The sequence below is a fragment of the Leptonychotes weddellii genome, chromosome 4, assembly GCF_054177405.1.
Source record: "Leptonychotes weddellii isolate Sample4059 chromosome 4, ASM5417740v2, whole genome shotgun sequence".
NCBI classification, from domain to species: domain Eukaryota; kingdom Metazoa; phylum Chordata; class Mammalia; order Carnivora; family Phocidae; genus Leptonychotes; species Leptonychotes weddellii.
In genome coordinates, this window is record NC_138372.1 from 76,397,444 (window position 1) to 76,422,206 (window position 24,763).

Sequence of the window (24,763 nt, forward strand, 5' to 3'; positions counted from 1 at the left end):
AAATGAAATTCCATGATACCAATGATCTGTCTAATGGGTCTGTCCATAGAAAAGGAGTATGGTAGACCTGAGAAACCGAACATTTATTAAAACATCAACATTTTATTTATTTATTTTTAAGATTTTAGGGGCACCTGGGTGGCTCAGATGTTAAGCGTCTGCCTTTGGCTCAGGTCATGATCCCGGGGTCCTGGGATCAAGCCTCACATTGGGCTCCTTGCTGAGCAGGGAGCCTGCTTCTCCCTCTCCCTCTGCCTGCCGCTCCCTCTGCTTGTATTCTCTTTCTCTCTGTCAAATAGAAAAAAAAAAAAAGAATAAAAAAATAAAAATAAAAAAAAGATTTTAGTTTTTTGAGAGAGAGAGAGAAAGTGAGCAGGAGTGGCGACAGAGGAGGGCATGCAGAGGGAGATGGTGAGAGAGATGGAGCAGGGAGCCCCACATGCGGCTCAGTCCTAGGACCCTGAGATCGTGACCTGAACTGAAGTCAGACACTTAACCGACTGAGCCCCCAGGCTCCTCAAAACATCAACATTTTAAAAACAAGTTTGGCAATAGTAAGCTGTTTCTAAATCAGTTCATTCATCCAATTAATTAGGTAACAATTATTGAACAATTATCTTACAATGCCTGCCTTCTTATGCCTCTTACCTCTGTATTTCTAGTTATGTTAGATAGTAAATTTGTTTCCTATATTCAATGAAAATAATTCCTAGCTTTCCTGATAGGAGGATCATTGCTTTACATTCAACAGAAAAGCAGGCCATTATCGGTCATGGAATTACATGCATAATCCATGTCCTTTGGGTTTTGATGAGTTAAAGATGTTTAAAATCATGTTGCCTTATTATTCTAACACATTTATTTGTTTCTTTGTCACAATAAATGACTGAGGACTTGGAATTGCCAGTGTTCCTTAAAAGTAAGGGAGACCTTAAAAACAAAACCCAAACCCATATATTCTAATCAAACTGCAAAGCATCATGTTACATGATTACATGTTACATGTTACACAACCCAGACATTACTACTTGGGTGTCTAAATGAAATTATGGAGAAAATATGGCAATCATATGCTACTGCTTACATTAATAATATTAATAGTAATGAAACAATTAAGATTTGTACTTGTCTTTATTTCACAAATTATTTCACATCTATTAGTTTCTTTGATCCTCATAGCCTTTGAAGTATATACTAATTATCCCCACTTTTTAGATGAGAAAATTGAAGCTAATAATTTAAAATACTTGCTTGAATTTTTTAAGCCAGTAAGGAATTCTCTTTAAAGAACTGTACACTTACAGAATAAATGGGTATTAATCACAGACTTGGGTTATTGCTTTCCATCACCTTGTTTTTGCCTCATGTTAATTACCTAGAATTAACCACACATAGGTTGTAACTGTCATTTGTGCTATTCATCAAGTATTTTTGACCCTCTGCCTATTGAACATATGATTGTACTTCATGACCTCCTTGGGGTTAGATGAAGCCACATGACCAGTTCTGGCCAATTTGTTGTGAACAAAAGAGACATGAGTCATTTTTGGGCCAGAAGAGATGGAATGGAAAGCATATAGGTTATTGGGTATATGGTAAGAATAGTTGATTCCATGTACATGAGCTTATGATTTCCTTTGCTGTGAAATGAATTTTTTCATTTTGATCAGATGGAATGCTATATGGAATGCCACAATGGTGAATAAGATACTCTGTGAACTCATCAGTGGTGATGTTGGCAAAAACAATGGCAGGAAAGGAAAACTCATCTAGAATTTCTGTTTCAATGAGGATGAATCTCTACCTACTCCATGAAGGCATATATCCAGTGTAATCAGCTTGCCACCAATGACTGGCTTGCTGTCACATATCCCCAAAATGGTGCCATATTGAGGATTCAATGTTGGTTTGTGCTGTTGGCAGATTAGTCACTAGTCAGGTCAGCAACACTAGTCAGGTCAGCTTTGGTAAAGGGATGTCCATGTTATCAAACTCATGCATAGATTCCATTCCTGCCACCATTGCTACTTAAGTTCACAGGCCCATTAAGTAAGGAATGTGATGGTTAGGGAGAATGGATGATTGACATTCCTAGAGTCTATAGCTTTTCCCCCTGATCGTTAAGAACCTCCTCTGCAGTAGAGGTCTTTTAGTAGACATTTCACATTCACTAGTATTGTCACAGCCTGTGCCCCTACGGAAAGTCCATTGACATCTTTCTTCCCTAAGCTCCCTTTTCATCAGTTTTCCAATATTCTTTCCAAGTCTTTAACCATCTGACCAAACCATTTACAACTACTTATGAATTAATACAGACCTACATTTCTGGACATTTCTCACTCCAGATGTAGTAGTTGACCACATTTCATACCTGAAGTTTTGGCCACTAGGAGGATTTTCCTTCACCACTGTTCTTCAGCTTCACCCTTGAGTGGGGCTATGGTGCTGCAGCTGCTACTTTGAGGGGCTACTAGCTCCTAGCATATCACGAAGATTCATCTGTAGATCAGGCTCAGGGTTATTTTTTCCTCGGTCACCTCATTGTACAGAGATTCCCAGAATGCCATTTTTGTAGGTCTATGTCCTAGGACCATTCCTAGTACAAATTCTATATTGTTCAAGGTCCCGTCAGGAGATGGGACCCCACCATCATTTAAAAAGGGAAAGTTTAATATAAAGCTTTATTAGAAAGGGATTGGAGTAAGGAGTGTTTCAAAGAATTCTAAAGTAACAATAGCAGAGAAAGATGTGACCACTACCCCTAGGGTTGAGATAAGTACCAAGAAAATGGTCCTCCACTGTTAGGGCTAAGGTCCAGATATCAGTGGAAAGAGTACCACACTGGCTTCCTGAATGGCGAAGTCAGCAAAGTGCTTCATTAGTGGAACCTGCTGGAAATCTACCCTCTGGGAAGTGCTAAGCCTTAGAACTTGTTAGGCACCAAGAGAGGCTGCTGGACACTGTTGGAGTCAGGAGCTTAAGAGGTCCCCCTCTTCAGGAGTCTAGTGCACTTCCATGTTCAGTTCAGACCGGGTCAGCTCTGGGCCGGGTGCAGGACAAAGGTCAGGGGATGGCAGACCTCCAGTGCCCCTGGGTGTCTGTCCATGCCTGGGACTGAGGAGAGGGTATGGGTTGTGGCAACCTAGGCTGGGGGCAGGCTCACAATGTCTGGGTCTCTAGACTATGCCACCACAGTCGTATGAGTTTGGTAGTGGGTAAAACACCATCAAAGCTGTGCCCTGAAGGAAACTTACACTAGAGAAACTATGTAGGGGCTGAACAAAGGAGGAAAAATAGCTCTCCACAGGACACTGATAAGATAGCATACCAGAAACAGGAAGAGGAACATCCTTCCTCCTCCAGTGCTCCTCCAGGCCCTCTACTGACAAGGCTTGACATCATGCCAGGTGGCAAAACAGAAATATTGACAAGGCCCAGCACCATCATTCTGGAGCAGGCAACAGGAGTTGATATGGAGTGAAGAGGCAAAAAATTAACCATCAGCACAATAACTGTATTTTTCATTTCTCAATTCTTAGCTATTTTTATAGCATCTTGTAGTTATTTTCATTCTTTTTATTTATTAAATAATTTATATTTTTGTGTACTGCTTAAAGTTCTCTAGGCTCTAATCCTTTTAATAGCTTTATATAGTGATTCTGGTACATGGTAGGTGGTTTCCTTGAACATTTTTAATCTCATGGATTAACACTGATCTCATCTACAGTAGAGTTTTATCTGTAGAAACTCTGTCAGAAGTGTTTTGAAGAGAGATTTTGTGTTTGGTTGTGCCAGAGGTTCCAGGTATATATCATTAACCCAGGGACACTTGGAATTTTTTGAAGTGTGACTTCCTGAACTATGGTTAGGATTTGGGGGGGGAGTAGATATCTTTCTCACACAGAGCCCAGGCTGATGGAGAAAAGTTTTGTTATTGAGTGCATATTTTACAAATTTTCACTTCCATTATTCTTTAATTCAAACTTTTAGATTATAGAGGCCAATCCTATCACCCCACCCTGGGGGCACGCAGAGCGTCAGCTGAAATGTTTAGTCTCATTCTCTCAAGAACCAAGAATCCCAAAATATCCTTATAATTCCTCTTTTTTATTTTTTTAAGGCAACATACATAACACTGTCTTTCAGTGAGCTGTAGATTATTTGCCACTTACTACTTATCTTGGATAAGTTACTAAACCTCTCTGTTCATCAGTTTCCTCATCTATAAAATGGGGATGTTAATAATAGCACCTCTCATAAGGTGTTTTTGAGAATTAAATGAGTAAACATACATAATGTACTAATAACATTGTCAGACTCAAAGGAGGTACCAATTAGCTACTATTGACAATATTATTGATGAGCCTGTAGAAACAGGATGCTCTCTGGAATCTGTGACAGGTTCTGAAAGAGAATAAAAAACATCAAGTTTTAAGGCAAAACATGTCCTCTTTTTTCATTTAGGAAACCAGCCCTTGGCTTGCTATGGGGTTTTGACAAATACTAAATACCTAAGCGTGGGACATCATGTGACTATGTGACCTGAGCAGCTCATCATGAAATTATTAACAAAATAATTATTAACAATATACTAACAAAAAACCATAAAATTAGATAAGCCCTCAGCCAACCATACTCATGTGGAAATGGTATATATAAAAATAGTCCTAAAAGCATACATTGCATGAGCATTTGGCTCTTGCTACCAACAGGCATACTGTTAGGATCTCACAGGGAACTCCATTTGAACAGTTAACTAAGGGGTAAAAATTTCAGATCTGGGTTGCAGATGGTTCTTTATCATATTCTGGAATCGGTGTACTGCTGTGAAAAAGGACGATGGAATAGAGAAATCCTCCCCATGGTATATAACAATGTCCACTAGGCTTTAAAGGAGAGAGGCTGGGATGAAGATTCTATATTGCTCCAAGGACACGGGCTGAAGGGTTGTTGGGTGGGACTTAGAAGGAACAAGGTGGGATCCAGAAGTCAAGGAGGTTTGAGAAAATGTATGTAGCCTCTTGGAATGGTCCCAGAATAAAAGCCTATTTGTAGCCCATGGCAATGTTTTCCCAAAACTCCATTTGATGAATTTACATGATCAAATAGTATGTTTGATAAGAATTCTTGTTCTGTGGATGCTAATACTATTCCTTTGCCAGGCACTCCTATGCTTTTTCTATGGCCATGATGGTGGGAATGATGTATGCTATGCACCAGCTTAACAGCATGGATTTCCCACACACTAAAGGACAACTGGCTTCTTCCACGGCTAAGTGTTCATCTCGCCACAGCAGCAGCTACTTCTGGTCCACCCCTAATACCCATCTGGAGGATGCCATGATTTGTCCTTAATGGCAAAGATATATTGGGTTTGCTTTTCCTGCTCAGTTTCTCCCAACATGATCATCCATGAACTCACCGACTGGTTGCTTTCCCATCAGATTTTACACATAACATTTTTTTTTCTAATCAATTAAATCATCTTCCAGCAAAAGAAACAAAGCCATTGGGCAATACCCAAGAGGTGACCTGTCGTATCATGAACCCCATTACCAGAAACAGCTAACTTTATGGATGGCTGAATGTAACATTAAAGACTCAGTTATGGTCTCAGGAGATCCCAACTGGAAAGGGTGAGAGAGAGGAAGGTTTTTGACAAGTTGTATGTTCTCAGAAACAAAATTTAATATATGATACTATTTCTCCTATAATCAGAAAAAGAGCCCAGAAACCAAGGGACAAGACTGGGTAGGCCTCCTCTTAATATTACACCTGTACTTAAAATTTTGAGCCATGCTGGTTTATAGGCTTTGGTATCCAAATAAGAATTCTTCCATTAAAGAACCCACTGATGATCCCACTTAATGGTAAGCTTAGGCTGTTATGTGGCAGTTTAGGATTTTTCATGCCATTGAATAAGCAGGCCTGGCATTTTGGTAATTAAATTCAAAAATTTAGTCCATAAGTTGCAAAATATCAACAGGATTGTAGAACTGCAGGAGGAATGGACATGTTAGACTTGGAGCTGCCCCAGTAATGAATAGGTTTGGGTTTTCTTCCTTTGGGGAGCTAAGTACTATATTCTCAAGTGCTTGAGCCATAGCTGAACTATACAGCAGGAATGGAGGTCAGGGGGAGACAGTATGTGAAGAAACATGATATTAATCTTAGGCAGTCAAAGGAGTGAATTCTAGTGGTAGGGATTTTTTCTTTTTTAATCTTCTGACCAGCATCAATATGGCCTTTCTATGTTTAGAAAATTCTTTGCCTTAGAAACCTCTGTGGGATTTGGCCAGGTGGGTCAAGTAGATCTTTCCTCCAGGGTTTTGCAACTAGAATTACTAACACCGAGAAAGAGGACTGTGGGGCATTTTTGTGGCACTAATAGAGGTACTTCTCAGAGGCTGCTGTGATGTGGCCCTTGGTGACAGCACCCTGAGTCCAGTGACATCAGTGTCAGCGGCATCCTGGGTTCAGCAATGGCGGCTGCAAGGTCTGCACATTAGCTCTGTGGCATGGTTTTGGCTGTGATCCAAGCTACGTAGTCCCGGTTTGTTCTGCCCATTTTCTGAGCCTGTCTCTATGCTTTCTGGCAACTGTGTGAGTCACGGTATCCTTAAGAATTTCCTGGTTCAGGTTGCAGTTAGAAACCCTTGAATCTCTCACTAGCCAGAATGAGCTTAGAGAGGGAAAAAAAAATAGACTTTTAATAACTTGTATTCCTTTTAGACATTAGCACAGAGCCTTTTTAAGTGAGTATATCTGACACTGTGGCTTATTAATAAATAATGTGAACACTAACCTTTAAATGTTAAAGTTTGCTAAGAAATATAAGGCATTTACATGAAATAAATACAATCTATAAGATGGCATAAAATTAAATGCTAAATTGGGAACAGGAGGTGTTGACTTGGAAAGTCTTCCAGAAAGAGATGGGACTATAGATAATTCCTGAAGGATGATCAGGAGATGGTATTCTGGATACAGGAACCAAAAAGTGTAGGAAGAAGACTGTATATTCACAGGGCAGCTGACCAGCCTGACTTAGGAAGAGCATATGTGAACCGAAAGCAATGGGAGGTACATCTGAATGGTTAAGAGGGAACATATTATTACGGCCATGTCCTCTAATCAGAAGTAGAGAAATGCTCTATTTCCCCAATATTTTATATCTATCTATCTATCTTTCAATTTCATTAAGTTAAGAACTCTGAACATTGGGTTAAATATTTTGCAGGGAGTCAAGTCTCTGAGGTAGCCTCCTCCCTGCCTATGTGCAAACTTATTAGACATTCTTTCCAGGGCCGATGGAGAAAAGAGCTGGCTGGGACTGAGGGGAGTTAAATAATAAAACATGAAGATAGTCCCCAAATATATCAATTTGTGTTCAATTTTCCTTTTTTTGGAACTTAGATTTTTTTTTTTTAATATTAAGCAGTGACAACTAATTGTAGCTTGGCATTGGCAGCGCAAAGATTGAAGATTATTTCTTGGTGGCGAGGTCCAGTCCTGCTCTTTGTCCTCGGCTCTTAGAAATGTTCCTGCTCATTAACTTCAGGAAGACTTCCAGAAGTAAAGGCACATTTTAAAGTGGCTGAAAAGAGTTTTTAAATCCAACTTCCCTGGCTTGACAGTGAGATGACCACACAGTCCGGTCACTGGGTCAAAAATCAATTACAAAAACAGAGGGAGCTTTTCAGGTCTTTTATTTTTGCATTAGCCTTAGTAAAAGACGGACTCCAAAACCACAACCAAGAAGAAAGACAACCATTTAAAATACAGGAAATACAGTACTGGCTTTTTCTCTCGGCAGGATGGGTCGGCTGCCTTCCAGCCTCGTTGTGGATCCCCCGAAGTTGACGGTTCGCTCTGTCGCTTATGCCCAGACCCCCCGCCGCCGCGGAAACCCACGCTCGGCAGTCCCCGAGCCAGGGCATTGCGGGGACGCCCTCCTCGTACCTTCGCGTGCTCGGCTTTCCTCCAGCCGACAGCGGCCCTTTCCCCACCCTAGCCAGGGCCCGCGAGCCCCACTCCCGCGTCTCCGGCAGGCCCCAGGCCAGGTGGGGACGAGCCGGCCCGGCGCTGGCCCCGGCAGTTCCGCGTCTGCGCAGCGGGCGAGGGGCTGGAGCGGGGCCGGCCCGGGAGGTGCAGGATGCGCGGGAGCCAATGGGCACGCTCGGGGGAGCCGGGCTGGCAGCGGCGGCGGGCCGGGCGCGCACTGCCGGGATGGAGGGCGAGCGCCTGGCATCTCAGGCGCGCTCCTCCGGCCTCCCGGCTGGGGGCGCCACGGGGGAGAGCCCGGGGGTCGACGCCCCCCTCCTGGGCAGCAGCGGCTCCTCTGCCCTGCTGCAGGCCGAGGTGCTGGATCTGGATGAGGACGAGGACGACCTGGAGGTGTTCAGTAAGGTGAGGGCGGCGGCGGCGCGTCCCGAGAAAGTTCCAAGTCAACTCCAGGAGTTGGCACCGTGGCGCAGCGGCCGCCCCCAGTGCGCTCGCCCGGCCCCGGCGGAGGCTCCGAGCTGGAGGTGGGTGGGGTCTCCCCGGCCGCCCAACCCCGCCAGGCGGCTCGCCGCACCCCGGGCTGTGTCCCGGCCGGGCCGCGAACCGCAACCGCGCCCTCCTCTGCACTTTGACCCTCCATTCGGCACGGCCGTCGCTTTGTGGAGTCGGCAAAGTTGTGATTTTTTCCCCCCTTTTTTCTCTTTCTCGGTTCTTGTCTGACGCGGACGCCTCCTCCGGACAGTTTCCGAACCCGGGAGGCGGTGGCCCGAGAGTGCCCCCGCCCTGGCCGCTTCTTTTCGGGCGCAGCCAGCCCAGAACTCTGGGAGAGAGATCACCCTAGTCGAGAGAAATTATTCCTGATTTAGTGGTACTGACTGTGGGTTTAAGACTGGGCTGACTGACACCGGAGGTGAGCCGCAAGCCCGCGAGACTAGGTGGCAAGGGAGTCCCCTCTTGAGGAGCAAACGGGTCCTGTGTGTCCAACAGGAAGCTCCTCCGCTGCGGAGTTGAGGATTTTTCAGTGAGCTACCGCTTCCCAACCCACCGCCAGCCGCTTTCGTTTTTCCTTTCCCCGGGGAAAATCAGGACGAAAGGGCCCTCCTAACTTGCAGTAGAGTTGGAGAGAAATGGACTCAGGTTAGTGGTAGACTTGTGGTCCCTGTACACCGCTGGTTGTAATTTCTTTTTGGAAAAGAAAAATACCTTTCTTGCAGGGCTGTTAAAATGTCAACCCAGTTTCTTAACGTTGCTGCTGTATTAATTAATAAGCCTGTGCGGTAGTTAGCTGTTACCTTGAGGCGTTAGGGAAAGCGACCTTCCTAAGCACTGCTATACTCTGGGAGAGCGAACTGAAGTTACAAACTGAACAAGCATACTCTGACCCCAAAGAGGAATATGAAAGCTCCTTTCTCCCTTTGGGATTAAATGGAATGGTAGGCACAATCGGATTCCAGATGTTCAGACAGAGTAACAGTTTTGTGCTCTTGAGAAAGTGATTTGACCTTTCAATGTGTTTAAATTGTAAAACAATGGAATTATTTTATGTTCGCTTGTAAAAAATTAACACTGCTGTTTTATATTCCACACATACTTTTTCAGATCGAGGACAATTGGCCTATCCCTCACATTGCCTTCTAAGATACTATTAGTCTTTGCATATTAGTGTAGGGCTCTGCATTGTGAAACTTCCAGCCTGGGGGAGGGAGAGTGTTGGTTGGGAGTGGCCGTTGTGTATCAGCCAGGATTGTTTTAACCTAGTCCCGTGCTTTCTCTTTCCCCAGATTCTAAGTGTCCCAGTCCCCTCTTAAGAATCATTGTTTTAATTAGCCCCTGTTGTCAGAGGCAGATCTAAGATGAAGCTAATGAAATTGAAGCTTCAGATGTTTATGTGCTTAGGCCTCTGGAAATGTTGAGAGTTACTGGGAATTCTAGATGTTCTAGGTGGGCAGGGAATGACAGATTGCAACCAGAAGCATTTCTAAGTTAGCATTTCTGGTAAATTGCCTAAAGCTATCTCAGAAGAAAGGAATCTAGATCTCCAAGTCTCCGGAGAAGAGTTGTTGAGATTTCTTTTCCCATTCTAAATTGACATTTGTTTTTCTATCTAATTTTGTTTTGTTAAGTTTGGATTCTTTTTAAAAAGGATGTAAGCTTCAGCTCCACACACCTGGATCCACACTACCTGTTAGTGCTTTATAACTACATGTGTTGGACCCTTAGAAAAATGTTAAGAACCACTTTTACAGAGACTGGCCACGTAGATTAAGGTAAAGATGTAATGTTGGTTAGAGTCTGAAAATACTTGGAAAAAATTTAAGTTAGCTGCCTGCTTATAAGTTGAATTTTACAACCATTAACCACAGTTAGTTAGACAAGCAGATTTAAGAAAGTCCTCTCCATTTGGACTGCTCTCTCTACCACTCCCGTTTTAGCCAGCTCCTCTGTAGACCTCTCCCACTGACCAGTTTACCCTGGGATACTTTTCAACAATTACTTCTAAAGTATACTATTGCTACCCTTTAGTACTTTGAGATCCCCTACTTTAATATTCAGCTTACATTTGTCATTCCTTCTTCCCTTAGATTATTTGTGAATATATATCATAATCTCCTCCAGAAGCTTTTTAAAGAGTAGAATCTTTGGCTTATTATTAATTCTTTTCTTCCCACAATACCTTACAAGCGCATGGCAAATACATGTTAAATCTTTTTGTGTAAGATACTGTGCTGAGTATTTGGAAAAAAGAGAGACATGATTCAGTCTTGGAGTCCAGGTGGAAGATGTGACAGAGACTCTAAATGGCAATATAAATCAGGAGAGATGGGAAACAAAACAGTATTTTTCAGAGTTTTCAGGTAATCTAGTGAGAGGAAAATGATACCAAATCTCAAGAGACCATAGGGAATGCAGAGGATATTGACTTAAAAGAGTAAATATAGATGTTGGAAGGTAGGGGAACATGACCAATGATTCAAAAACAGAAAAAAGAAAAAGGATAAAAATTATAACGTTAGTGTAAGAATAGTGTTAGGACTGGGCCAAAATGACGTGTGGCTTGCAAAAAATTTAGAGAAAAGAGTCTGGTTTCTCTATATTAAAAAAAAAGAAAAAAGTTCTTTTTTGGAAATGTTAAAATAACTAGCCTTTATTTTTATTAAATACTGTAATGTGTAGAAGGAGGAGCAACTGAAACATAACTAAGGTAACTAGGTCACAGTAAAGCAGTGGGGTACTTATCTGATACTCGGTAAATGATAGATATTGTTATTGGTCTTTTTAAAAGGTATTCAGGACCATAAAATAAGATCTGTATCATCTAAGATAAACAGGGGATCTACAGATATAATTATCCTCATCACTGCTAGGCATGTTTGAGGAGATGAGCATGGTGCACCAAAACTAAAAAAAAAAAATTCTTTTTTTAATATAATGGGCAAAAAGAAGTTCTGGAAGGTATAGGCAGGCAAAATTTCAATCTCCAGCAAAGCTATCAAGCCTATGGAACTATTTAGTATTTTGTTTATAAACACTTTGGAAAGAAAGAGGTGATCTGGTTTTATAACAATACAATAATAGAAAATAGTTCTGTGGTAAATCAAATATAACAATGAGCATGTTTATTTGAACAGTTCTTTTGAAAGAATCACTCATTTGCAAAAAAGGTTACTTTCGAAAGAAGAATATAGTTGTTGAGACATCCAGCTCCTATATATTGGATCTCTGTCAATCCCGACATAGTGGAGGGACATAATTGTAGTATTCAATAATTATATCAGATACTTAGTAGAAGATATTGGAAGTTTGGTTATTAATTTTTCATATTTGTTCCCTGAACTGTCTCTATTGAGTTCCTATTGTGTGCCTGTATCAGTCATGGCCCTGTTAAGAATCAGAATTCTCTCCGATGACTTAAATGAAGAATGTTTAATGCAAGAACTACTTACAGGATTTGGGGCAGGGTTCAGGAACACACAAGGGATACTGAGGTACTTAGAAACTTGCAGAGGCAAAAAAGCCATTAGTACCCAGAGTTTAATGGGAAGAGAAATAGATATGGTGTTGCTGGAATCCAGTGAGAACTGGACCTGTAGCGAAGGGGCCACTTCCACAGGAGCTGTATATACAGAGAGATGTCCGTAGAAGTGTACCCCTGCCAGAAACGTGGTGCCAAAGCAAGGAAGAAATAGTATATTCCCTGAGCTCCTCTTCTGCTGCTCTTGGATCTCCTGCTTGTGACCTGCCCTGGGCAAGTGGCTCAGGTGATGTCATCCACCCCAAGAGTAGATGCTGGGAGCTGGGAGGTTGGGAGTGGAAATAAAGAATAACCAGCATAATACATAGTACCAAAGTATGGCAAGTAGCTTTGGATAAAGATAGCCACATCTCTATCTCCTATCCCATAGGCTCTTCTATACAGTGACCTGCCACCTTCCTAATTAGAGGTGGGATCTCTGCCCCCTCCTTGAATCTGGCTGGGATTGTGACTGCCTCACCAATAAGGTCTGGTGGAAATGATACCATGCAGCTTCCAGGACTAGATGATAAAAGGCGGTGCAGGCTGTGCTTTGTCCAGTGGGACACTCTACTGTTCGGAGCTGATATGTAAGAAATGTCTGTATTGGAAATCCTGGCTCCACTGCTTGATAGCTTTGTTTCCTTGGGCAAATTACTTAACCTCTCAATGCCTCAGATTCTTCATCTGTAAAATGAGGGCAGATAATAAATATGAAAATGAAATGAGTTACTATATGTAAAGAGCTTGTGAATAGTTCCTGGCCTTTAGTAAACACTCTTGACTGTTGATCAGCTATACACAGCCATAGGATTCTCTTGTCCAAAAAGAAGTGCAACAATGGACATGTTCTGTATCTGCCTGTCTACAGTAGCAGCCACTAGCCACAGGTGGCTTGTGAGCACGTGAAATGCGGCTAGTACATTGGAGGAACTGACCTTTTAATTGTATTTAATTAATTTACATTTAAATATAAGTAGCCGCCTGTGGCTAGTGGCTATCAGTGTGAGCAGGAGAAGACTAAACAAATCTTTATTTCATTACAGGCTTGACTTATGGTTACTCAAGAAGTATTCTTGAATGAATGAGTAGTTCCCTTGGTGATCTGCACTGAAATATATAAAATACACACATGCATCGTACACAACATATGCACACACATATGTGCTTACATATATGTGCAGTGTGTGCATGCATGGATTATGTATGTATTGTGTGTGTGTATAGTGTGCGAGCGTGAATGTATGTGAATATTTGTGTGTATGCTCAATTGTCCAACTCACTTAAAATCTAGAATGCAGGATTACAGCAGTCAGGTCATGTGCTCTCCTTTCCCGGTCTGTATCCTGATCCTGCCTCAGTGGGTGTTAAAATTTTGATGGTTAAAAAAAGAGGAACCCATAAAACAAAGGAAAGTAGGACATTTACCCTACTGAAGTTCCATCATCTACCATCATTGCCCTGTTATATGTTAAGTATTCTCATATTCCTGCCAGAGGAGGAGGTGGAGTGAAGTAGAAAGAAGATTAAAAAATCCTCAAGATCTCCTTATGAGTGAGTATATATGGTCAACAATAGAATTTAAATATATAAGGAAATTTCAGAGTAAGTTTAGGGAGACCTTGTATGGACCATTCCATGTACAAACATTCCTAGTGGTTTTCAGTGACTAAAAGATCAGTGTACACAAATGACGTGATACTGAATCTAAACAAGCACCATATTTTCAAGGTCATACGGAGTATTAATTGTACTGTACTCTGATTTGTCCATGCCACTTCCGAAATTTCATTCCATCCTCTGTATTTTATTTTATTTTTTTTTAAAGATGTGCTTATTTAGTTTAGAGAGAGAGAGCACATGCACATCAGCAGGAGGGGCAGAGGGAGAGGGGAGCGCAGAGCCCGATGCGGGGTCAATCCCACGACCCCCTAGACCATGACCTGAGCTGAAAACAAGAGTCAGATGCCCAGCTGACTGCGCCACCGAGTCGCCCCGCATTCTCTGTATTTTAAAGGGGAATCGATTTTATCAGAAAATGTCAAAGGGATGTTATCTCATCTGCAGATGCCAGTGCCTTGTTATTGATTCTTTGGAATGCTGTGTTGAGGTTGAGCGTGAGATCTTCTCTGGGCTCAGCAGAAAGAGGGCTTGGATCCGTCTACACTATTTTCCACTAGCATGAGCAGTGGGGAGGGCTGCCCAGCAACAGTCTTGCCACACATTTGCCATTGTAAAGGAGAATAAACAAAGGGGTTTCACCAATGATATGTTTTGGCAACCATGGCCTATGAAGAAAGGCTGGGGAAGAACAAAAAGTAGTTTAGCTTGGAAAAGACTTGGGTTAATTCTTTATGAAGAGTTATTTTGATTTAGGTTGATTAGATGGTTGTAGTTTTGAAGGGTGAAACTAGAATTGCTAGGTCAAAAATACAGGGAGACAAGTTTTAGGTCAATTTATGGAAGAATTTTCTAAGTGAAAGTTCCAAAATGAAAAGGATTACTCAGCATGGTCATGAATTCTGTCACTAAAAATGTTGGAGCACAAGCTGGATGACTAACTGTCCCAGAGGAGAGGAGGGTGTGGCAATTGGACTGTCCCTTTGCACTATTAAGAGGCTGTTACAAGTGGAATTTTAACTTACACTAAATCTAACTATAAGGGCAGTGGAAAGTCTTAATTAGATGGTCCTACTTGTCTCTTCAACTTAATTCCCAAATCAACTTATCTTCTACCATTCCCTAGTTTTTATACTTCTCTTCCCACATTGGTTATGGTTTCCATTTAATTGTCTGCTAATGATGTGACAACTTCTTAGATAGCCAGGATAAAATGCTTAGTGTTACTTTCTATTTATCCCTTTCACTCACTCTCCATGTGTCCAACATATCTAAGAAGTCCCCATCAGTTTTATCTTCTTGGTATCTCCAGAATCCATGCCTTCTTCTGTTCCCACTGCTACCATCAGAGTTGTTATACAGTTACCATTAAAGAGATTGAGAACCATTAAAATAGTCTCTGACAACCATTAAAATAGTCTCTTAAAGTCTCTTCTCCTCTGCCTCTAGTCTATCCCACGTGCTCACAAGCACACCGATGTTTCCAGAGCACACAGTTCTGATCATATGGTCACATTTTGCCATTCAACATGCTCGATCAGGCTGCTTGTGGCTCTCCCACCTCACCACTCTGTCCTCTACAGCCTTACTCCGCTGAGTCCATGAATCTGTTGCATCACCTGGGAGCTCGTTAGCAATGCAGTCTCAGAACCCACTTTCCAGGCCAGATGAATCAATCTGTATGTTACCACGAGTCCGTATTGATTTGTTTGCACCTTAGAGTTTGAAAAGTACTGACTAGAAGCACTGATCTAGGTTGGTTCACTTGCCACTACATGAGCTTGCTTCTAATTTTTCTACCTCTGTGTAATTATTGTTGGGTTGACAAAGCAAATTCCTTTCTGTTTCTTATGGCCTAATGTAAAACTACCTCTTACCTAAGAGCTTCTTCATTCTTCAGCTAGAATTAATTTCTCCACTCTACGCTTCCCATAATGCTGTTTTGAATCTTGTAATACTTACTACATTACCTTATGAATAGGTATTTACTTCTCATCTGTAAAACTTTGATAGCTTGTCTATCTCCAATAGATTAAACTTCTTGATGGTAGAGGAGTAGGAACTTTAAATATTTATGGGATAAATATGTTAATGAATGATATGGCCTATGACTTTTTTCCTATGTATAGACCCAATTATTACAGTAATTTGCTAGTGATCTGTTTTCAGTAAATTCAATTTGTATTGTGTTGGTCCTTCCTACCAGGATACCAAACCAAATAGAATTAAAACAAATTGGTCTGAATAAGTGGTGAATAAATGTTATTGCTGGATGACACAGAGCTATGTTGAATGTCAATCTGGACAAAATCTCCTTTTTGAATTGTATTAGAAGAAATAAACACAAAACAAAAAACAAAACAACAACAACTAAAACCCCCAACAACCCCAAGGGAATCACTTAAGAACCTTCTTTAGTAGGAAAAATAACTTTTAGAGCTAATAGCTCCTATCTCAATCAAAAAGCTTGGTTGCAAGCAATGGAAACTAATTACAGCAGGAAAGGAAAGAAGCACAATTAGGTACTCACAAAGTAGATGTGAAGGCTGGAGATGGCAGCTGCAGAAAGGGATAAGCACTAGCAGAAACTGTAGTCAATGTTATATTTGGAAAGGGGATTGGATGTTGTATAGCCAAAAGTAAAATCCATGAGAACCTTTAGGAAAGGTTTTTATGCAGACAACAGTGTTTATTTATTGATCCATGACAATGGAGAATATTATTAAAAATATTTTGGGAAAATGATGTCAAAGGGCACCAGATTTGAACATAATATACTCTAAAAAATACTTAATAAAGTTTACGTGCAATATTATTTCTGCATCCTTGAGGTTCTGATAGGATGCTCTCGTATAATTCTTCACTGATAACCTGCTACATTTTTACAAATGGCTAGTGTGATCAAAAAGAAACACAGATTCAATAACTATGTGGTTGTAGTCTTCAAAGTTTATTTTATTCTTATATTCATTTGTATCCCACATTTTCCAAATAGGATATAAGACTAAAAGTTAAAGTAAATTTTCATAGTTACTCACTTTAGGAATGTATGTTAAAGTTTTCTCAATAAACAAGTGAAAAGTTATATGCTTGAAAGATTTTCTCAGTTTTAAATTGAATATTTTATTAACTCTGCATATACCAGTCATGCTGGATAACACAGTGTTGTTACCTGTAGTATTAATAAAAAAGGACAGAATCAGGAAATCAAATTTATTAGCAAATACTGACATAAAAAATCAGCAAAATGCACTTACGATAGAACAGAGGGTTAAACCAGTAGTTTTTAAAATTAAAACTGAAATAATTATATATATGCTTATGTATTTTTTTATTTTAAAAATGCTTTGGTCTGACATACTCTTTTTTATTGTTTTTAAGGTAACTTCACTGAGGTATAATTTATATACTATAAACTTCACTCAGAGGTGATTTTTTTTTAAATTAAATTTACTGAGTTGCATAGCCATCCCTGTAAACCAGTTTTGGAACATTTTTATACCCCCAAAAAATCCATCACATCATTTACAATTAATCTCTGTTTTCACTCCCACCCGTGGACAACCACTAATCTACTATTTTCTGTCTCTGCAGATTTGCCTTTTCAGGAAATTTCATATAAATGGAATCAGACAATATGTGGTCTTTTGTGTATGGTTTCTTTCATTTAATTAGTATAATATTTTTAGGTTCATTTTTCTTGTAATTTTATTTTTTTAGTCATGGCTTTAATTTTTTGGTATAAGAAATAAAGTTTTTATTTTGAAATGAAAAACAGAGCTTAATCATTTTAAATGAAATGTTAGGAATAGAAGTTCTGTTTAATGTTGAAATGAAAGCCTTATTATGTGTGACCAAAAGCAAATGGCAAACTCTTTGTATAAGAATCTTCAAAATTAGGGGCGCCTGGGTGGCTCAGTCTGTTAAGCATCTGCCTTCGGCTCAGGTCATGATCCCAGGGTCCTGGGATCGAGTCCCGCATCGGGCTCCCTGCTCAGCGGAAAGCCTGTTTCTCCCTCTCCCACTCCCCCTGCTTGTGTTCCCTCTCTGGCTGTGTCTCTCTCTGTCAAATAAATAAATAAAATCTTTTAAAAAAGAAAAGAATCTTCAAAATTAGAGAAGATTTTGTTCTTTTGTACTAACTCTGAGAAAGTTAAGTGTGTGTGTTAATACACACATATATAAGTATATATTTATATGTTTAATCTGATTGAACATTGAATAATATTTTCAACAGCTTTCACTAATTATGCTGTAATATAAGCAACAAGATCTCAGTGACTTAACTACAATAAAGGCTTATTTCTTTTTCATGAATCTGTCAACTGTAACTGAGCTATGAGTCTGTCCCAAGTTTTGAGTCTGTTTCACATGTCTTCATTTTGGGATCAAGACTGAAGGAGAGACCCCTAACTGGGACATGTCATTCCTCTGGCAGAGGGAGAAGAATAGGAGCATTGGTGGAAACAGGCAGTGGCTTCCAAATCTGCCCAGACACATGCCATTATCCAAACTAAGTCAATGATCACATCCGTTGTGGTGGGAGACTCTTTACCTTCTATAAGGAGGCACTGAAAGTTACCTGGCAGTTGACCAGGAGATATAATGCTCTCATAGGAAGACAGAGGGCCACTGGGAACAATCATACCATCTCCCACAGTGGTCTTGTGGCAAAGCTAGAGGCAAATGGCATGTTGGACCTCTCTGAAGAAGGAAAAACATTTTTCCCCCATGGGGTATTAAGTACAAAAAAGAAATTTTTTCACTAGGTAAGGAGCATAATTGAGACAAATTGAGAAACATCATGATTACTAATCTCCAATTGGCTAATGCTCATGAGAGTCTGAGTAAGACCATACAGATCCTTAAAAACCTCTAGTGTACAACAAATGTCTCACTTTTGGATTTTTAGGGGCAACAGTCATTTATCAGGGAGTTCTCCCCTCCCTTTTTTCAAGACCTATAAGATGAAAATGTGAATACTTAAAATTCTGACACAGTGAATGTTAAAATGAGATTTTTGTTGTTTAGACCTTCACCAAAGCCTGTGTTCCCGCCATTTGCCACCTTTCTGGTCTCTCCAGCATTCTGAGTCCTTTCCTGTCATAGCTTTCATTGGCTCTCCAGACTGGAATCCTTTTCCCTCAGTGTTTTTCATGACTGCCTCCTTTTCAGTATTACCTCCTGAAAGACACCTTCCCTGATAGCTCTATCAGGAGCGTTCCTCTTTCTCCCTTTCAGTGTTACCCCAGCAACCCACCCCACTTTTTTTTTGGAATTTATAACCCTGTTTATCAATACTTATTCAAATCTGGAATTTTCTTGTTTTTTCTCTATGTTTACTTGTTTATTATCTCAAGCCCTCCCACTTAACTAAAGTGTGGGCTTCATACGAGCCCAGGAAGCCTGCCATCTCGGCTGCTGTTGCAGCCCCAGCCCAGTGCCTGACACATGGTTGACGTTCAGTGAACATTTGTAAAATGAAGTAAAGCTTCTACACTGGGTGCTTTTTTGTGTGTGCATATGGCTGGTGGTGATGCTAGTGGTGATTGAGTCTTGGCTCTGCCAGTTGAGATAAGGGAGTTGGGGAGAATTATTATCACCCTATGCCACAATTTATCTGTAAGATGCAGATGATGATAATTGCACTTACTTTCCATCATGTTGTTGACAGGATTAAATGAAGTAATGTAAGTATATGGTGCTAAGGCACAGTCCCTGTCCCTTAGAGAATTTCAGTATTTGCCATTATGGTACATAAGATTAATGTTTTTAAGTTGTAGATGCATCTGGTTTGCAATTTGTAATGAGATCTTCAGAGACTCACAAACATATATATGTTCCTGTATGTTTTTTAGTTACTATTGAGAGTGCTACCAGAATTTTGGTATTGTCTCTTAAATGCTGTGTTATAGGCTTACTCATTTTATTGTTGTTTCCTTTATTGCAGGCTTTGCAAATATTGCATTTTTTTTTTTTTTTTACCAATTGAAAGTCTGTGGTAACCCTGTGTCAAGCAAGTCTCTTGGCACCATTTTCCTAACAGTATTTGCTCACTTTGTGTCTCTGTGTCACATTTTGGAAATTCTTGCAATATTTCAAACTTTTTAACTATTATTATATTTGTTCCTGACCTGTGATCAGTGATCTTTGATGTTATTATTGTAATTTGTTTTGGGGTTCCACGAACAGCACCCGTATGAGATGGGGAACTTAATACATAAATGTTGTGTGTGCTCTGGCTGTTCCACTCACTAGTCATTCCCCTGTCGCTCTCCTTTTCCTTGACCCTCCCTATTTCCTGAGACACAACAATATTAAAATTAGGCCAATTAATAATGCTACAGTAGCCTCCAAGTGTTCAAGTGAAAGGAAGAGTTGCATGTCTCTCACTTTAAAGGAGAAGCTAGAAATGATTAAGCTTAACGAGGAAGCATGTCGGAAGTCAAGATATTCCAAAAGCTACGCCCCTTGCACCAAACAGCCAAGTTGTGAATGCAAAGGAAAAGTTCTTAAAGGAATTTAAAAGTGTTACTCCAGTGAACACATGAATGGTAAAAATGAAACAGTCTTATTATTGATATGGAGAAAATGTTAGCGGTCTGGATAGAAGATCAAACCAGCCACAATATTCCCTTAACCCAAAGCCTAAGCCAGAGCCCTAACTCTTCAATTCTGTGAAGGCTGAGAGAGGTGAGGAAGCTGCAGGAGAAAAGCTGGAAGCTAGCAGAGGTTGGTTAGTGAGGTTTAAGGAAAGAAGCCATCTCCATAATATAAAAGTGCAAGGTGAAGCAGCAAGTGCTGATGGAGAAGCTGCAGCAAGGTATCCAGAAGATCTAGCTCAGATCATTAATGAGGGTGGCTACACTCAACAACATATTTTCAATGTAGAAGAAACAACTTTCTATTGGAAGAAGATGCCATCTATGGCTTTCATAGCTAGAAAGAAGTGAATGCCTGGCTTTAAAGCTTCAAAAGACAGGCTGACTCTGTTGTTAGGGACTAATACAGCTGGTGACTTTATAAGTTGAAGCCAGTGCTCATTTACCATTCTGAAAACCCTAGAGCCCTTAAGAATTACAAATCTCCTCTGCCTGTGCTTCATAAATGGAACAACAAAGCCTGGATGACAGCACATCTGTTTACAACATGGTTTACTGAATATTTTAAGCCCACTGTTGAGACCTCCTTCTCAGAAAAAAAGTTCTTTTCAAAATATGCCTGCTCATTGACAATGCACCTGGTCACCCAGGAGCTCTGATGGAGCTGCACAATGAGATTAATGTTGTTCTCATGCCTGCTAACACAACATCCATTCTGCAGCCCATGGATCAAGGAGTGATTTCTACTCCTTAAGTCCTTAATTTAAGAAATACATTTCATAAGGCTATAGAGTTGCCACAGATAGCGATTCCTCCAATGGATCTGGGCAGAATCCATTGAAAACCTTCTGGAAAGGACTTACCATTCTACATGACATTAGGAACACTTGTATTCATGGGAAGAGGTCACAATATCAACATGAACAGGAGTCTGGAAGAAGTTGATTCCAGCCCTCATGGGTGACTTGGAGGGCTCAGGACTCCAGCGGAGGCAGGGACTGCAGATGGGGTGGAAACAGCGAGAGGACTAGAAGCAGCAGGGGAGCCTGAACATGCGTCTGGATGGCTGCGATCTCATGATCAAACTTTCATGGCTGAGGAGCTGCTTCTCACGGTTGAGCAAAGACAGTGGTTTCCTGAGCTGGAATCTAATCCCGGTGAAGATGCTGTGAAGATGGTTGAAATGATAACAAGGCATTTAGAGTATTATATCAACTTAGTTGATAAAGCAGCAGCAGGGTTTGAGAGGACTGACTCCAATTTTGAAAGAAGTTCTACTGTGGGTAAAGTGTTATCAAACAGCATCACACGCTACAGAGAAATTGTTCATGAAAGGAAGAGTCAATGTTTGCAGCAAACTTCACTGCTGTCTTATTTTAAGAAATTGTCACAGCTCCCCCAGCCTTCAGCAGCCACCACCCTGACCAGTCAGCAACCATCAACATGGAGGCAAAACCCTCCACCAGCAAAAAGATTACAACTCACTGAAAGCTCTGATGATGGTTACCATTTTTTAGCAAAAAAGTGTTTTGTAATTAGGGTATGTACTGTACCTTTTCTAGACATAATGCTACTGCACACTTAATAGACTACAGTTTAGTGTAAACATGACTTTTCTATGCACTGGGAAACTAAAAAATTCATTTGACCCACTTTATTGCAATATTCCCTTTACTGTGGTTGTCTGGAACCAAAACCCCTCAATATCTCCAAAGTGTGCCTGTGTGTGGATATAGCTCCCCAGTTGAATGATTCATGATGTGTAGTATTTGTCGTGTTATTTGAAAGGACTAGAGGATAAGAATATTCTTGGTACAGCTGTTTTAACAGTCTACTAGTTTTCTTGATATAAGTATATATTAAGTCTCTTAGGAATGCTTTTAAGGTTGTTGGTGTGGCTGGATATCAAGGCAACTCAGCCTTTTGCCTGGAAAACATTTACAAAGATGAAACTTTGGTTTAGGGGCGTAGTTATAATTTACTGTATGCCGGATTCCATTTTAGTCATGCCTAGTAAGTGTACAGTCAGTTGGCTGTGCTCCTTAGGAACTGTTTTTTTTATTTTTTAAATTTTTTTAATTTTATTACATTCCTAAGTTGGGTCTGCAGTGTTGTCTGCCCATAGAACATATTTTCAACTTCTTCAGGAGTTCTGGTTAGAGTAATTCTTTTTCCTGGCTTGCTCTGTTTTTACTTAGTCATCACTGAATTTATAATAGGTAGTTGGCTGATACTGTATTTAATATGTGTATCCAGTACCCCAAACTTATTTTGAGGCAAGTTTAATAGACCTTTGTCATTTGTAGATTTAACATTAACGGTTTTAAATATCTCTGGCATGTAGTAACATGACATATTGGTGAGGCCTACATAGAACTGTACCAGTGGTTTAGAGGACACACTTCGTGTAGGAGCCTTGCCTGTCTTTCAGCCTTAACATTTTACTTGTTATTTACTTGTCCTAGCTTACATATGCAGTGATCTTTACTGAGGTGAATAAGAACATTAATGTGTGTATGTGTGTGTGTGTGTGTGTGTGTGTGTGAGTATAAAAAAAGAAGCCCTTAAAAGAACACAAATGCTAAAAATCTGGAAGTTACTTACCTTTGCCTACCTACGAATTGTCAACAGGACTTTATTTTTATTTCTAAGTTTTATGAGAAAACTTTAAAAGAAAATTACTGGACAGTTTTCAGTAATCAAGAATGTATCTTTATCCTATTTGAATACACCTTTTATAGCTTTTTTTAAAGATTTTATTTATTTATTTGAGAGAGGGCAAAGGAGCAAGCACAAGTGAGGGGGAGGGGCAAAGGGAGCGGGAGAAGCAGACTCCCCCCTGAGCAGGGAGCCAGACGCAGGGCTCAATCCCAGCACCCTGGGATCATGACCCGAGCTGAAGGCAGATGCTGAACACACTGAGCCACCCAGGTGACCCCTTTTATAAGTTTTTAAATGATTTTTCATTATAGAGTATTTTCATGCATACAAAAAAATACACAGATCTTCCTTCACTTATGATGGGGTTACATCCTGGCATACCCCTCGTAAATTGAAAATATTGTGAGTTGAAATGCATTTAGTACACCTAACCTACCAAACATAACTAGCCTAGCCTACCTTAAACATGCTCAGAATATTTACATTAGCCTACAGTTGGGCAAAATCATCTAACAGAAGCCTATTTTATAAAAGAGTGGTGAATATCTCATTCACCTGAGATACTGAATTTGTTGAATACTGTCCTGAAAGTGAAAAACAGATTGATTGCGTGTGTACAGCATGGTGGTTAAGTGTATTGGCTGTCACCCTCATGATCACGTGGCTAACTGGAACACTGCTGTCTAGCTTTATGGAAGAGTATTGTGCTGTGTATATATCGCTAGCCCAAGAAAAGGTCAAAATTCAAAATCAAAGTATGGTTTCTACTGAATGTGTGTCACTTTCTCACTAGTGTAAAGTCAAAAATCATAAGTATTGCTATCTGGTTAAAAAAAAAAGTGGTGGGGTGTAGAAATAGAACATACTCAACAGGGTTGTGGTTAAGGTTTACCTAAAATAATTCATACAAAGCCTTCAAGCAGATGATGTGTACATCACATTTATTCCTCTCTTTTTTATCCTCTCCTTAATCCTCTGTGATCCAAGGTGAGATATGACCTCGCTGCCTGACTACAGAGACTTTTTCTTTTAATATACTACATTTTGGGGGAGGCAGACAGAGGGGAATGTTCTGTCAAATAGAATGATGTGAAAAATTACTATGGTTAGTATATAGCTTTGTAGTGCACAAAACCTGAGGAAGTCCAAGTACATTCAAGGCAACAGTGTTAGAAAATAGAAATACTAGAAGCAGAAAAATGGGTAAATAAATTATCATATGTGCATACAAGGGGATATATCCTACATAGCCCTGGAAATTATGTCAAACAAGATTAGAGTGTTGTATGCCCCTTTATAGAACATGACACAGGCTGGCTTTTCCCCCAGTCACATTTTCAACAGTGTTCCACAGAAGGCCTTTCTGATTTTTTATTATTATTATAAGCAGGCAGATTGGAAGGAGCTGTAAACCAAAACACAGCTGGTAAGTCTAAATTTAGGCCCATCAGGGGATGAGTATCCCTCATAACACAGTTTCTCAAACTCCTTCCACTTTAAGTTGCTTTTTTACCAGATGTCTCTTGGTGTGCGAGTTTCTTGCGCATCAGCAAATTTTATTTGCATGGCCTTTTCATGCCACTATTCTGATTTATCACACTTCTCACATTGATTTTTTTCCCCTCTACTTGTAAAAAGAAAATAGCTGTTTGTGCACAGATGGTAGATACGATTTAGTATTATAAGAGTAATTCATGTTATATTTATGAGATGTTTCCAAGTAGCCTTTTAGTGGGAGATATTCAGGAAGGACACCTCTTAGAAAGGTCATCTCTCACCTTTTAACCTGTTTCTTTGGGTGTTTATCTCCTGAGTACTCAAATATTGACAGGCTGTTGTTTGTTTTAAATTTCAGCGATGTATT

General features: G+C 40.3%; 1 protein-coding gene across 5 annotated transcripts in view; it reads left to right on the forward strand.

Annotated features, from left to right (window-relative positions):
* The first annotated feature begins 8,198 nt into the window (after nt 1–8,198).
* Nucleotides 8,199–24,763, forward strand: part of SNX7 (sorting nexin 7) — a 112,382-nt gene continuing 95,817 nt past the window's right edge. For 2 of the 5 annotated variants that reach the window (XR_014145006.1, XM_081818847.1), the window contains exon 1: nt 8,199–8,409. Coding sequence is in view for 2 of the 5 variants with exons in the window: in XM_081818847.1 (XP_081674973.1) it covers nt 8,230–8,409 (180 nt within the window). In the remaining 3 variants the exon portion in view is untranslated. The other 3 variants (XM_081818846.1, XM_081818849.1, XM_081818848.1) reach the window with 3 other exon arrangements.